Source organism: Salvelinus alpinus, chromosome 8 (genome assembly GCF_045679555.1).
Source record: "Salvelinus alpinus chromosome 8, SLU_Salpinus.1, whole genome shotgun sequence".
Classification (NCBI taxonomy): domain Eukaryota; kingdom Metazoa; phylum Chordata; class Actinopteri; order Salmoniformes; family Salmonidae; genus Salvelinus; species Salvelinus alpinus.
Genome location: NC_092093.1, coordinates 80,058,861 through 80,073,812, shown reverse-complemented (window position 1 = coordinate 80,073,812; position 14,952 = coordinate 80,058,861). Strand labels below are relative to the sequence as shown.

At 42.9% G+C, this 14,952-nt stretch overlaps 1 protein-coding gene across 1 annotated transcript in view; it reads left to right on the top strand.

Annotated features, from left to right (window-relative positions):
* LOC139583761 (cadherin-12-like) overlaps window positions 1-14,952 on the top strand; it is a 214,830-nt gene that overhangs the window by 164,409 nt on the left and 35,469 nt on the right. The window contains exon 7 of the mRNA XM_071415201.1: window positions 3,984-4,237. Within this exon, the coding sequence (XP_071271302.1) occupies window positions 3,984-4,237 (254 nt within the window). The remainder of the gene's footprint in view (window positions 1-3,983; window positions 4,238-14,952) is intronic.

Below are 14,952 nucleotides of genomic sequence, written 5' to 3'. Positions count from 1 at the left end.
CTCCTTCACGGTCCGGTATACCCGGTGCCACCTCCAAGTACCAGTCCACCGGTGGCAGCCCCCCGCACCAGGCTGTCTCTCCGGGTTCTCTCTCCAGCTGCTCCCACCTGTCCAGCGCTGTCAGAGCTTTCCTCCTCTCCAGCGCAGCCAGTGCCTATACCACGCACCAGGCCTGCTGTGCGCCTCAGCAGGGCAGAGTCGGCCGTCTGCCCAACGCCTTCTGCACTGCCTGTCTGCCCAGCGCCGTCTGAGCCATCTGTCTGCCCAGCGCCGTCTGAGCCATCTGTCTGCCCAGCGCCGTCGGAGCCATCTGTCTGCCCAGCGCCGTCTGAGCCCGTCTGCCCAGCGGCGCCTGAGCTGCCCGTCTGCCCAGCGGCGCCTGAGCTGCCCGTCTGCCCAGCGGCGCCTGAACTGCCCGTCTGCCCAGCGGCACCTGAGCTGCCCGTCTGCCCAGCGGCGCCTGAACTGCCCGTCTGCCATGAGCCTGCAAAGCCGCCCGTCTGCCATGAGCCTGCAAAGCCGCCCGTCTGCCAAGAGCCTACAGAGCCTTCCGCCAGACCGGATCAGCCAGAGCCTTCCGCCAGACCGGATCAGCCAGAGCCTTCCGCCAGACCGGATCAGCCAGAGCCTTCCGCCAGACCGGATCAGCCAGAGCCTTCCGCCAGACCGGATCAGCCAGAGCCTTCCGCCAGACCGGATCAGCCAGAGCCTTCCGCCAGACCGGATCAGCCAGAGCCTTCCGCCAGACCGGATCAGCCAGAGCCGTCCAGCCAGGACCTGCCAGAGCCGTCCAGCCAGGACCTGCCAGAGCCGTCCAGCCAGGACCTGCCAGAGCCGTCCAGCCAGGACCTGCCAGAGCCGTCCAGCCAGGACCTGCCAGAGTCCCTCAGCCAGGACCTGCCAGAGTCCCTCAGCCAGGACCTGCCAGAGTCCCTCAGCCAGGACCTGCCAGAGTCCCTCAGCCAGGACCTGCCAGAGTCCCTCAGCCCGGTGCTGCCCCTTATCCCGGTGCTGCCCCTTATCCCGGTGCTGCCCCTTATCCCGGTGCTGGCCCTTATCCCGGTGCTGCCCCTTCATTTAGGTGGTTTTAGTTGGAGGGTGGTCATTGGGAGGGGGATACAGAAGCGGGGAGTGACTATGGTGGTGTGGGGACAGCGTCCGGAACCTGAGCCACCACCGTGGTCAGATGCCCACCCAGACCCTCCCCTGGACTTTGTGCTGGTGCGCCCGGCGTTCGCACCTTGGGGGGGGGGGGTTCTGTCACGTTCCTGACCTGTTTTCTGTTGTTTTGTATGTGTGTGATGGTCAGGGCGTGAGTTTTGGGTGGCCAGTCTATGTTTGCTGTTTCTATGTTGGTTTTGGGTTGCCTGGTATGGCTCTTAATTAGAGGCAGGTGTTTTGCGTTTTCCTCTAATTGAGAGTCATATTAAGGTAGGTTGTTCTCACTGTTTGTTTGTGGGTGATTGTCTCCTGTGTCCTTGTCGGTGTACCACACGGGACTGTAGCGTTTGTTCGGTTTTTGTGTAGTCTGTTTTTCCCTGTCCGTGCGTTCTTCGTGTTTTATGTAAGTACTCTCGTTCAGGTCTGTCTTCTTCGTTTTGTAAAATATTCAAGTGTTCTTCGTGTGTTTAGTTTTGTCTTGTAAATAAAGTTTCATGATGTATTCAAAACCCGCTGCACGTTGGTCAAATCCATGCTACTCCTCTTCTGATGAGGAGAAGGAGGAAGCGCGTTACACAGACACATTAAAAGAGCGATGAAGCTCTTGACATTCTTCCCAACCCAACCCTGGCAACCCATGGGTAGTCTATGGGATTTATTTGACATGTAATCATCATAGTATGTATGAGTTTGTATATTGTGAACAGGGTGTTCAAAATGGCTGCATTTTCTTACTACCTATAGGGTTGCAAATTTACAGTAACTTTCCCAAAATGTACTTGTTTTCTATGAATCCCAGTTGGAAGATTCACAGAATCAGGAGGGAATAAGCATGGAGCCAGAATCTTCCAACCAGGATTCCTGGAAAATCGGGAGATTTTGGGAAAGTTACCAGATTTTTGCAACCCTATTCCTGACCATGTATTGCTGAAAACTGTGGCTGGCCGGGAGTGCGTTTTCCACCTCTGACCTCATTCTCATTTTGTCTCTGCTGTTACGACATTTTAATCCACTGCTTGGCAACCTATACTGTATGACAATGTTTACAAGCCAAAGTGCTGACCTTGGAAAATAACTTTGTGGACGGGACTTGATAAAAATGTGCAAGCAATTAAACCAGTGCCAGCTGGTATTTTACAGGCTTGGGGAAAGCTACTGCAATTCATTTATGTTCTCTTTCGACATATTTTAAATTATTTGAGTATAGGACCCCATTTACCTTGAATTTGTATATTGGCTTGTAAGATGGTTTTCCCCACTGGATATGGAGGAGGTGCTTTGTGGTGATGCTTTGTGTGTGTGTGCACGTGCATGCATGCGTGTGTGCTTGTTCTTGCCTGTGTGTGTGCCTTTGTAGATGCGTGTACGCATGAGTGGGTGCTGCGTGTGTTTGTGGATATGGAGTGTAATATCTCTCCAGGTCTCCAGTGAGAGTATGTCTAAAAAGGTCTGCACACCTCTCCTCTCAAGCATGGTGGTGGTAGTGTGATGGTTTGGGGATGCTTTACTGCCTCAGGACCTTGCCTTAATAGAATGGACCATGAATTCTGCTCTGTATGAGAGAATTCTACAGGAGAATGTCAGGCCATCTGTCTGTGAGCTGATGCTGGAGCGCAGTTGGGTCATGTAGCAAGACAATGATCCAAAATACACAATCAAGTCTACATGAAAATGGTTTAAAAGCAACACATTTTCAGATTGGAATAGCTTAGTCAAAGTCCAGACCTGATCCCAATTGATGTGGCAGGACTTCAAACGAGCAGTTCATGCTTGAAAACCTACAAATTTCGCTGAGTTAAAGCAGTTCTGCATGTAAGAGTGGGCAAAAATTCCTCCACAGCGATGTGAGACTGATCAACAACTACAGGAAGCATTTGGTTGCAGTCATTGCGGCTAAAAACGGCACAACCAGTTATTGAGTGTAAGGGAGCAATTACTTTTTCAAACAGGGTAATTGGGTGTTGCATACCGTTGTTAATTAAATACGTAAAATAAGTATACTTTTTTGTTGTTATTTGTAAACTCGGGTTCCCTTTATCGAATATTAGGTTTTGGTTGAAGATCTGATAACATCCAGTATCAAAAATATGCAGAACTAAAGAATCAGAAATGGGGCAAATACTTTTCACTGCACTGTACATGACAGCATACAAATGCCATCAAGTCTATCACCATGTTTTTTCCTCATGTTAAATTCACAACTTTTCCCTCTCGCTTGCGGCATCTTCAAACATACCTTTTACCTCAGCTTTTACCAGATGTTTTCACTTGTTAGCACCATAAGAGGACTTATTTCGTGTGACACAGGACTAGTCGGGTGTGCCTACCATGCTCTGTCAGTCTGTTAGTGCCGTTGCGGTCACACATGAGAGGTCAGTGTGTGTGTACGTATAATATGTATGCGTGTGTGCGTGTATGTGTGTATGTGTGCACGTACGTGAGTGGCAGCTGGCCACACATGAGAGGCCAGGAGACAGGCAACAGTGAGGACATGGTTGTCACCACTAGTGGATGGTGGCTGCAGACAAGGTGTGGTTACCGATGGTTACGGAGGCAACCCTAAGCTCTAGCTAACTGACCCGGTGCAGAGATGTCAGAGACATTGGAGCGAGGACACTTGAACCTGTAAACAGACATTTGTTGAAAGTTTTTATAGAGCAGTTAATGCTTCTGGACCGTGTAGGTGTATGCAATGCTGGTATTGAGGATATGGAACACATTGAGTGGGTGTAAACTAAATATGCATTATTGCAATTTCACCTTGTTGAAGTCAACACAATCAACACATCTAATCACTGTCTTTGTTTCTATCTGTCTTTCAGCCGCTGGACTACGAAACGAAGAAGGCCTACACCTTCAAGGTAGATGCAGAAAACGCCCACCTGGACCCGCGGTTCCACAGCTTCGGGGCCTTCAAGGACACAGCCACAGTAAAGATTAACGTCCTGGATGTAGATGAGCCTCCAGTGTTCACTAAGCCCTCTTACGAGATGGAGGTATACGAGGACTCACCTGTAGGCGACATCATCGGAGCTGTCACCGGACAGGATCTGGATGCTAGCAACAGCCCTGTCAGGTAAAGTTAAAGGTCCTGAAAACTCATTCTGAAAGTACTTTTTCTCTCACGACTATCTACCAGGAAGTTTGAAAAGACAGGCTGAGTGAGCGGGGAGATTATATTCATGAGCTCACCTTGACTGACAGCTCTTTGAAACACCTATGTCAAGCAACTTGGATGCTGTGAGCAGTGTTGCAGTAATATCATCTCAATGTATTGATACACAAAGCAACTCAAACAACATTGAAATTGCATCAATGATATCATTTTTAAAATATATATATTGAACAAAAATATAAACACATACATTTTACAGTTAAAGTTTATAGAAGGAACTCAATCAATTGAAATAAATTCATTAGACCCTAATCTATGTATTTCACATGACTGGGCAGGGGCGCAGCCATGGGTGGGCCTGGGAGGGCATAGGCCCACCCACTTGGGAGCCAGGCCCTGACAATCAGAATGAGTTTTTCCCAACTAAAGGGCTTTATTATAGACAGAAATTCTCCCCAGTTTCATCAGCTGTCTGGGTGGCTGGTCTCAGAATATCCCGCAGGTGTGGAAGCCGGAAGTGGAGGTCCTGGGCTGGCGTGGTTACACATGGTCTGCGGATGTGAGGTTGGACGTACTGCCAAATTCTCGAAAACTACATTGAGGGTGGTTTATAGTAGAGAAATTAACATTACATTCTCTGTCAATAGCTTTGGTGGACATTCCGGCAGTTAGCGCACCAATTGCATGCTCCCTCAAAACTTGAGACAGTGGCCTTTTATTGTCCCAGCACAATGTGCACCTGTATAATGATCATGCTAGTCAATCAGCTTCTTGATTTGCCACACCTGTCAAGTGAATGGATTATCTTGACAAAGTAGAAGTGCTCACTAACAGGGAAGTGGACAAATTGGTGCACAATATTTTAGAGAAATAAGCTTTTTGTGCATATTGAAAAATTGTTAGATCTTTTATTTCAGCTCATGAAACATGGGACCAACACTTTACATGTTGAGTTCATATTGTTCAGTATATATATACACATCTCCCAGAGCAGCACTGACGGATATGTTGACTTGACGACTGCGTCAGAGTTTTGAACGACCCTTCGCTCCTTTTCTTCCATGCTGGATGAAGACCTAGCTAGCCCGTAACTAACTAACACCAGATACAGATGAAACGGGAAAGATAAGTATCTTTTGCCATAGATGAAAAGGGTAAACTTGTAATTATATTTGCTGACACCATACAGTCAAATGTTGGCATCAGTAGAGTAGCTATCTAACTATATAAACCACGCCCCTCTGCAAACATGCCTTATCCAATGTTGGATAGAAGGCTGTACTTATTTACACCATTGGTGTATTAAAAATGTGCCTTGTCGCCTTAATAATAAATCCAAGTGTTTGACATAGGGAGGGGACCAGTAACTTTATGATCAAACTTTATCAATGTAGAAGCAACATTTATTTTTCCTACTGGTCAGTTATTTTAATCTGTTTTCCTTCAAATATCATCCAATGTCATGAAAAATATATTTTTGACTCTTCATGACCTTTATAAATGTTTATTAACTTCTTCAGGCTGCAAGCCCGACATCGGGATCAATATGACAACAGCCTGTCCAAGTGCAGAGCGCGAAATTCAAAATCTATTTTTGTAAAATATTTAACTTTCACACATTAACAAGTCCAATACAGCATTTGAAAGATAAACATCTTGTCAATCCAGCCAACATGTCCGATTTTTTAAATGTTTTACAGAGAAAACACCACATATATTTATGTTAGGTCACCACCAAATAAAAAAAGACAGAAAGACTATTTTTCACAGCACAAGTTTCAGGCTGCATTTAGCATGCTATCAAGCCAACCTAACTCAACCTAGATACCGATACCTAAATAACCTAGAAAAAACTACCTCAGATGACAGTCCTGATAACATGTTACACAATATAATCTATGTTTTTGTTCAAAAAAAATGCATATTTTAGCTATAAATCCAGTTTTACATTACTGCTACCATCATAGTTACAGTAAGAAATCGCACGGGAGTAGCCAGAGAAAATACAGACACCAACGTCAACTGACCTTATTTACACTTCAGAAAACATTTCAGAGAAATATATGGTGGATAGCTAATGAAAGAGACCAAGATCTTGTGAATACAGACAATATTTCAGATTCTTTAAATGTTTTACAGCGAAAACACCACATATATTCGATGTTAGCTCACCACCAAATACAAAAAGAGAGACACTTATTTTTCACAGCACCGGTAGCATGCAGCTAGCATGCAGCTAGCATGCAAAGCCAACCTATACTAACCTTAGAACTAACCTAAATAACCTAGAAAAAACTCCCTCAGATGACAGTCCTATAACATCGTTACACAATATACATCTATAGTTTTGTTCAAAAAAAATGCATATTTTAGCCATATAAATCAGTTGTTACATTACTGCTACCATCATAGCTACAGTAAGAAATCAAGCACGGCAGTATGCCAGACGAAAACAGACACCAACGATCTACTTCTAATTTCACATCAGAATCATAGATTTGACTAGAAAAATATATGGTGGATAGCTAATCGAAAGACGAATTAGATCTTGTGAATACAGACAACTGATTTCCGATTTCTGAAGTTGTTCTTACAGCGAAAACACAATATATCGTTATATTAGCTTACTACAATAGCTAGCACACAGCAGCATTGATTCTAGTCAAACGCTATGCGATTAGCACAGTTCGACAGATATATGAAAAAGCATCCCAAATATGGGTCCTTATCTTTGAGTTGATTTTCCATCAGAATGTTCTCCAAAGGGTCCTTTCTGTGTCAGAACCGTGTTCATTTGGACGCTAGAACGAACGATGTCCCTGTTGAATTAGTCCATGACCACACTGGCCATGCCATGCTAACGCGTCTCCGTACTTGACAAAATTCTTGACGTCGCAATTCACGTCTAAAGTCGCAGAATAAATTTCATATAATATTAATATAAAGTATATTGAAAAAACACTACTTTAGGATGATTTTGTGACAACTGTATCAACAGAAAATCGAAGCTGGAGGTCATATTGCACCTATAACGAGTGTTTTCCAGGAGCGCGGTCCAGTTCCTACTTCGCGCCCAGAAAAAATTATAAAGTGCGCACTTATCACTCAAAGAGGTGTCTCTTTACAGTCCCTGACAGAGATAATGGCTGTGAACGTCCTATTGATTTCATCTGAACACGTGATGCCGCATAGACAACCAGGGGAAGATGTAGTGACGTGTTTGTACAGTCCCAAGTCGCCAAGGCCTTTTATAGAGAGTATCTTAGATCAGAGAGTACATAGCTTCTTGGAAAATCTGCACTTTTTCCATGAAAATGGGCTGTAAAAAGAGTTATGTTTCACTTAGAGACAATAATTACAACCTGTTTTAGAAACTAGAAGGTGTTTTATATCCAATAGGTAATAAATAATATGCATATTGTACGAGCAAGAATTGAGTACGAGGCCGTTTGAAATGGGCACCTTTTTTCTGGCTACTCAATAATTTCCCTTGCAGCCATAAGAGGTTAAGGGTAAGGAAAGATTGCAAAATAGTATAGGTCTGGGCTCTCCAAGCCTGTTCCTGGAGAGCTACCCTCCCCATAGGCGTTTACTACAACCCCAGTTGTAACTAACCTGATTCGGTTTTTACTTTAAAACCACACTCTAAAAAAATTATAGGCTAAAACTATTTGGGTTATTTGGTAATCAAGCGCTGTTTACGTAGTGGCCTTAACATGTTGGATTATTTAGACTCCCAAGCCAGTTGGATTGCGTGAATAACCCAACATGTTGGGTTGTTGGGATTACCAAAACATGGGTAAATTTCACCATCAGTCGCATATTTTATACTCTCATGCTGGGTTGACCTAGCAGCTGGGTTTTTTGTTATGTAATCCTTGGGTTATTTTCAGGAGGTGTGGCTTATTAGGGGATTGGCTTTCACCCATGAGAGTAAATGTAAACTCAAAAACTAAAAAAAAACATCCTCTCACTGTCAACTGCGTTTCTTTTCAGCAAACTTAAAATATGTTCATACAAATATTTACACAACAAGACTCAACAACTGAGACATCAACTGAACAAGTTCCACAGACATGTGACTAACAGAAATTGAATAATGTGTCCCTGAACAAAGGGGAGGTCAAAATCCACCAAGGCACCTGCAAGTACCTGGACATTTCTGTGGGGAATGGCCCTAGCCGTCAACCTTCAATCCAACAGGTCACAGACTTGATCAATGGGATTGAGATCCGGGCTCTTCATTGGCCATGGCAGAACACTGACATTCCTGTCTTGCAGAAAATCACGCACAGAACGAGCAGTATGACTGGTGGCATTGTCATGCTGGAGGGTCATGTCAGGATGAGCCTGCAGGAAGGGTACCACATGAGGGAGGAGGATATCTTCCCTGTAACGCACAGCATTGAGATTGCCTGCAATGACAACAAGCTCAGTCCGATGATGCTGTGACACACTGCCCCAGACCATGATGGACCCTCCACCTCCAAATCGATCCCGCTCCAGAGTACAGGCCTTGGTGTAACATTCATTCCTTTGATGATAAATGCGAATCCGACCATCACTCCTGGTGAGACAAAACCGCGACTCGTCAGTGAAGAGCACTTTTTGCCAGTCCTGTCTGGTCCAGCGACGGTGGGTTTGTGCCCATAGGTGATGTTGTTACCGGTGGTTTCTGGTGAGGACCTGCCTTACAACAGGCCTACAAGCCCTCAGTCCAGCCTCTCTCATCCTATTGTGGACAGTCTGAGCACTGATGGAGGGATTGTGCATTTCTGGTGTAACTCGGGCAGTTGTTGTTGCCATCCTGTACCTGTCCCGCAGGTGTGATGTTCGGATGTACCGATCCTGTGCAGGTGTTGTTACACGTGGTCTGCCACTGCGAGGACGATCAGCTGTCCATCCTGTCTCCCTGTAGCTCTGTCTTAGGTGTCTCACAGTACGGACATTGCAATTTATTGCCCTGGCCACATCTGCAGTCCTCATGCCTCCTTGCAGCATGCCTAAGGCACGTTCACGCAGATGAGCAAAGACCCTGGGCATCTTTCTTTTGGTGTTTTTCAGAGTCAGTCAAAAGGCCTCTTTAGTGTCCTAAGTTTTCATAACTGTGACCTTAATTGCCTACCGTCTGTAAGCTGTTAGTGTCTTAACGACCATTCCACAGGTGCATGTTCATTCATTGTTTATGGTTCATTGAACAAGTGTGGGAAACAGTGCTTAAACCCTTTACAATGAAGATCTGGGAAGTTATTTAGATTTTTACGAATTATCTTTGAGTTTACATGCTGCAAATGCAATTGTTCCATATTTTTTCTCACATTCTATAATATTTTGATTATTTATTAGATATTGTAATAAGTAGTGATGTTACGTTTGATACCGGAGTTCTGAGACATGCGTTGAAATCGCTAAGCAGTTTACTTCAAAGCAGGGTGCCGATGCCTGTATCACTTTATCAGAAGCACTTGATCAATGATGTCTGAAGCTTCATTTTGTCGAACAACCACCTGATTTGTTTGGTATTTGTTTTCGGTAGAAGACAAAAAGGCTAGTCTGTGCCCGTGCTTCAGCGTGTGACATTTTTTGTAATTTGGCTGCTCTAAATTATTTGGGCCAGCAGGTGCCACTGGTGTACAATGTGTTGATCAAAGCTTTGAGCAGTGAACCTATTTTTGGCACAATTGTCTGGGAAACGTCAATGCTTCAGTTACCCATTACTAATAGTAGGGCATACCACCTTAATTTTTCACAACAATGGGATTCACAAAGGCTTTTGGGAAGTTATACACTTCTGTAAGCTTCAGTCACACAATAGTAACACATTTAAAAACTTTAACCTATAATACTTTTACAATAGAATAGATGAATAGGAATGACATTTACTCTCATGGATAGCTAAAAAATAACTTGTTGAATGCCACTCCCCTACTAAACTACGCCTCCAGTCTTCTGATCTGACCTGCTGGGTCATATCTCAGTAATCCAGCACCAATAACCCAGCAGACCCAAAAGCCTGCAACCCAGCATTTTTCTGGAGTGCAGTTGTAACTAACCTGATTTAGCTTATCATCCAGCTAATTATTAATATCAGGTGCGCTAGATTAGGGTTGTAGTGAAAACCTACAGGATGGTAGTTCTCCAGAAGGAGGGTTGGAGAGTCCTGGTATAGGACACTTGGTGGCACTGTAAAATCTTTGTTCCAGGCCTACACTGAACTGATTCAACAACAATAAAGCCCAAACCATTTTTAGCTCTTTTTCTGTGTTACCCAGTCCTGTCAAGTAAAGTTACAAGTTTAATTATGGTTTAAAAAATAGGATGAGTAACTATAGGACCTTTGGTAGTGCTGTACCACTATGTTCTTAACTCTGGGTCTCATGGACTTTTGTTACAGCTGAACAATACTAATTTGATTCTACTACTCAACAAATATAAAGCCCAAAACTCTCTCTCGGTCTCGTTGCAAAGCGCATTTAAAATAATACTCAGCGCATAGTATTGGCAATTTAGTGTTCCGGCACAGATGGAAAAAAAGTGCATTGTTTTAAAAACTACGAGGGGTGATTTGTCTTGGAGTCTATTAGTTATTTTTGTTTCGACAGATTGCTTTTTAGTTCTACAATGATGATTTCACAATATGTACTACTCAAGGGTTGAACAATACACAGATGGCAAAGATAGCCTGTTGCATCCAAGAAAGTATTTGTTTTAATATGAATATTTAATCTTGTAAAAGACAATAGAATGGACGAGGCAGAGATTTGTAGAACAAAAAGCCTTTGCTCTCTTTTGTTTAGATTTTTCACTTTGACTTGAGTGTGTTTAATTATTCAGCAACTCCACAGTTGACATTGCTCATTTTCATGCCATCAGAGAAGAGACTTTGCTTTCTCGCCTCCAAAACAATAGTACCAATGACCTTCCATGCATAGCGAATCACGCTTTTAGAGTTTTGCCTCTCTAGCTGGGGGAAGAACAGGCATGAATACCGCATTTTACAGTTACTCCAAACATAAACTTAAAGTTCAGATGACTTTGAGGGATTGCATTTGTGCAACCTTTTCTGACATGACGAGGTCACGAATATCTTTAATTTTTTATTTGATTTATTTAGCCTTTTTTTATATTCTGAAAGGAAGAGGTGCAGCATCCAGTGCCCTCGCCTTGGCTGTAAACTTTCAGGCTTCTCCATCATACTCTGTCACAATGAAGGCCTTTATGGCCTTCTCAATAGTGACTCGATGGAGGCGAACGTTAGTTTGTGCTGTGGAGGAGAACGTAAGTTTGTGCCGTTTTCAACACAAATACTTGACTGCACAGTCCACATTATTTCAGAATGTTATGTTCAGTTTATGTGCAAGCTTCTTCTGCACAGCCAATATGTCTGAGAAATATTGAAAGGAAATATGTTCCAATGTCATGATTGGCGAATTTGATTTCTCTTTTGAGTTCTCTTTGTGACAGACTACACATATGTGAAAGAGTAGAAGAGTAGGTGTGGTGAGGAGTTGTCTTTCCAACTACTCTAGTTTGAGGCTCAGGCCACACTTCAATGCCAATGGGTTGAACAGAGAAAGTTAAGCAGATGTGAACACTTAATAGATATGCGGAATTCAGTGCTATGTCGCTGTCCATCGCCAGTGTGGTGTCAAATTGGCTGGAAATTAGTGGAGTTGCGCATTGCACTGAACAGTATAGAGCTGTCCATGGTTCTGAAAAGTATGCAGTGCTGTCCATAGCCCTGGAAAGGGACTAGAGAAGCCCATGGTGCAAAACTATGAGTTGAGCTGTCCATGGTGCTAGAACGTGGACTGAAGCACTGTATTCTATCCCATCTGTTCATGGCAGTGGAATTCAGTTTTGTTTTGCTTCTCTTGTTCAATCAGATATTACATTGACTGACTACAAACGTATGTTAGGTATTCACAATGAAGTATATTGATGTTGCACAGCTGTTGATGCATTTTTTATTGATTCATATTTGCATATGTGTTTTAAAATGAGACAAGAGTGTTGTGTATCTACTATGGTTAAATGAGATGACATGCTATTTTCAAGTCGATTACCTAACATTTTATAGATTACGTGATTGAATTAAACCATGCTACAATTAAACCATTAATAACCTGGGCCACCACGGAAGCATTAGTTTATATAGAGCGGCTATCTCCCGAATCCACTCTTAAAGATCTGAAGATCTTATATCAATAGCAGTCAATCGTTACGCATGGTCTACACCCATAAAGGGCCATGTCATGACAAGAGCATGATGGTATTTTTTCTTGTAAACTTAAATATTAATATAAAATACAAGACTGGTGATTTGTCTTGTGGGTACATGATAAGAATTCAGTTTGAAGGGATGGCATATTTTCATACTAACCATTACAAAGGATATTTTAAAACTAGCATTTCAAAAAGGGAGGTCATTTATAAATAGAAAGCTAAAGTGATGAGACAGGTTGAGATTAAACCATAAAAATATGGCCCAAAGGATGGATTTATAAACATTCACACATTTGAACCTGTAATCAGAGTTGTAGTATAATATTAATCAAAGAAAGTAACACTGGACGGTCCTTACTAAATCAGGTCTACTTCAAGGCCTTCAACTAAACAAGGTTAAAGAGAGCACTAAAGTAACTGGGAATTTGAATAGAAAACCCCAAGAATATGGTTAGAACTTTACACTGTCTCTTTAATGGTTGACTCTAAAACATGTTATTGTGTCTCGCTCATAAATATGAGAGACAGGGCTTTAACCATTGACCTGTTCCTCAGTGATCAGAATCTCAGGGTCTACACACCAGATATCATGAATATTCAGGCAGAAATGCCTTATTATAAGCTGTTGCAGAGCTGTGCTACCAGCATAGGAAAAGTAAAATATATGACCAACATTTAATGAACATGCAGCTTGCATCCATCTTATAATGTTGTGTGTCTTAACGATGTCACTGCTTTCAGTTGCCCTTAAACCTCATTCAAAGAACGTTTCTAGAGCAATGTTTCTTTTAAAGGCTGCTTGTCTTGAGTGCATTTGTGTTACTCTAGAAAATAATTTTGTCAGCATAAACCAAGATATCTGTGCCCCTATTACTCGATTGGGATATATGCTGCTTACCACAGCCCATTTTGTAGAAATGCACTTAGTGTATGAGTAATAAATAATTATTAACTGCGTCCCAAATGGCACACTAGTACTTAAAAAGTGCAATACTTTTGACCAGGGCCCATATGGCTCTGGTCAAAAGTAGTGCATTGCATAGGGAATAGGTTGCCATTTGGGACGCAGACCCTGGGTCACTATACAGTGCCTTGCAAAAGTATTCACCCCCTTGGCGTTTTCCCTATTTTGTTGCATCACAACCTGTAATTTAAATTGATTTTTATTTGGATTTCATGTAATGGACATACACAAAATAGTCCAAATTGGTGATGTAAAATTGTAAAAATTACTTGTTTAAAAAATTCTAAAAAAGAAAAAACTGAAAAGTGGTGCATGCAAATGTATTCACACCCTTGCAATGAAGCCTCCTTAATAAGATTTGGTGCAACCAATTACCTTCAGAAGTCAAATAATTGGTTAAATAAAGTCCACCTGTGTGCGATCTAAGATGGCACATGATCTCAGAATATATACACCTTTTCTGAAAGGCCCCAGAGTCTGCAACACCACTAAGCAAGGTGCACCACCAAGCAAGCGGCACCATGAAGACCAAGAGCTCTCCAAACAGGTCAGGGACAAATTTGTGGAGAGGTACAGATCAGGGTTAGGTTATATAAAAATATCAGAAACTTTGAACATCCCACGGAGCACCATTAAATCCATTATTTAAAAATGGAATGAATATGGCACCACAATAAACCTGCCAAGAGAGGTCTGCCCAGCAAAACTCACGGACCAGGCAAGGAGGGCATTAATCAGAGGCAACAAAGAGACCAAAGATAACCCCAAAGGAGCTGCAAAGCTTTGGAGATTGGAGCATCTGTTCATAGGACCACTTTAAGCTGTACACTCCACAGAGCTGGGCTTTACGAAAGAGTGGCCAGAAAAATAAGCAAACATGTTTGGTGTTCGCCAAAAGGCATGTGGGAGACTCCCCAACATATGGTAGAAGGTACTCTGGTCAGATGAGACTAAAATTTAGCGTTTTGGCCATCAAGGAAAATGCTATGTTTGGCGTAAACACAAAACCTTTCATCACCCCGAGAACCCTATCCCCACAGTGAAGCATGGTGGTGGCAGCATCATGCTGTGGTGATGATTTTAATCGTCAGGGACTGGGAAACTGGTCAGAATTGAAGGAATGATGGATGGCGCTAAATACAGGGAAATTCTTGAGGGAAACCTGTTTCAGTCTTCCAGAAATTTGAGACTGGGATGGAGTTTCACCTTCCAGCAGGACAATGACCCTAAGCATACTGCTAAAGTAACACTCAAGTGGTTTAAGGGGAAACGTTTAAATGTCTTGGAATGGCCTAGTCAAAGCCCAAACCTCAATCCAATTGAGAATCTGTGGTATGACTTAAAGATTGCTCTACACCAGCGGAACCCATCCAACTTGAAGGAGCTGGAGCAGTTTTGTCTTGAAGAATGGGCAAAAACCCCAGTGGCTAGATGTGCCAAGCTTATAGAGACATACCCCAAGAGTCTTGCAGCTGTAATCGCTGCA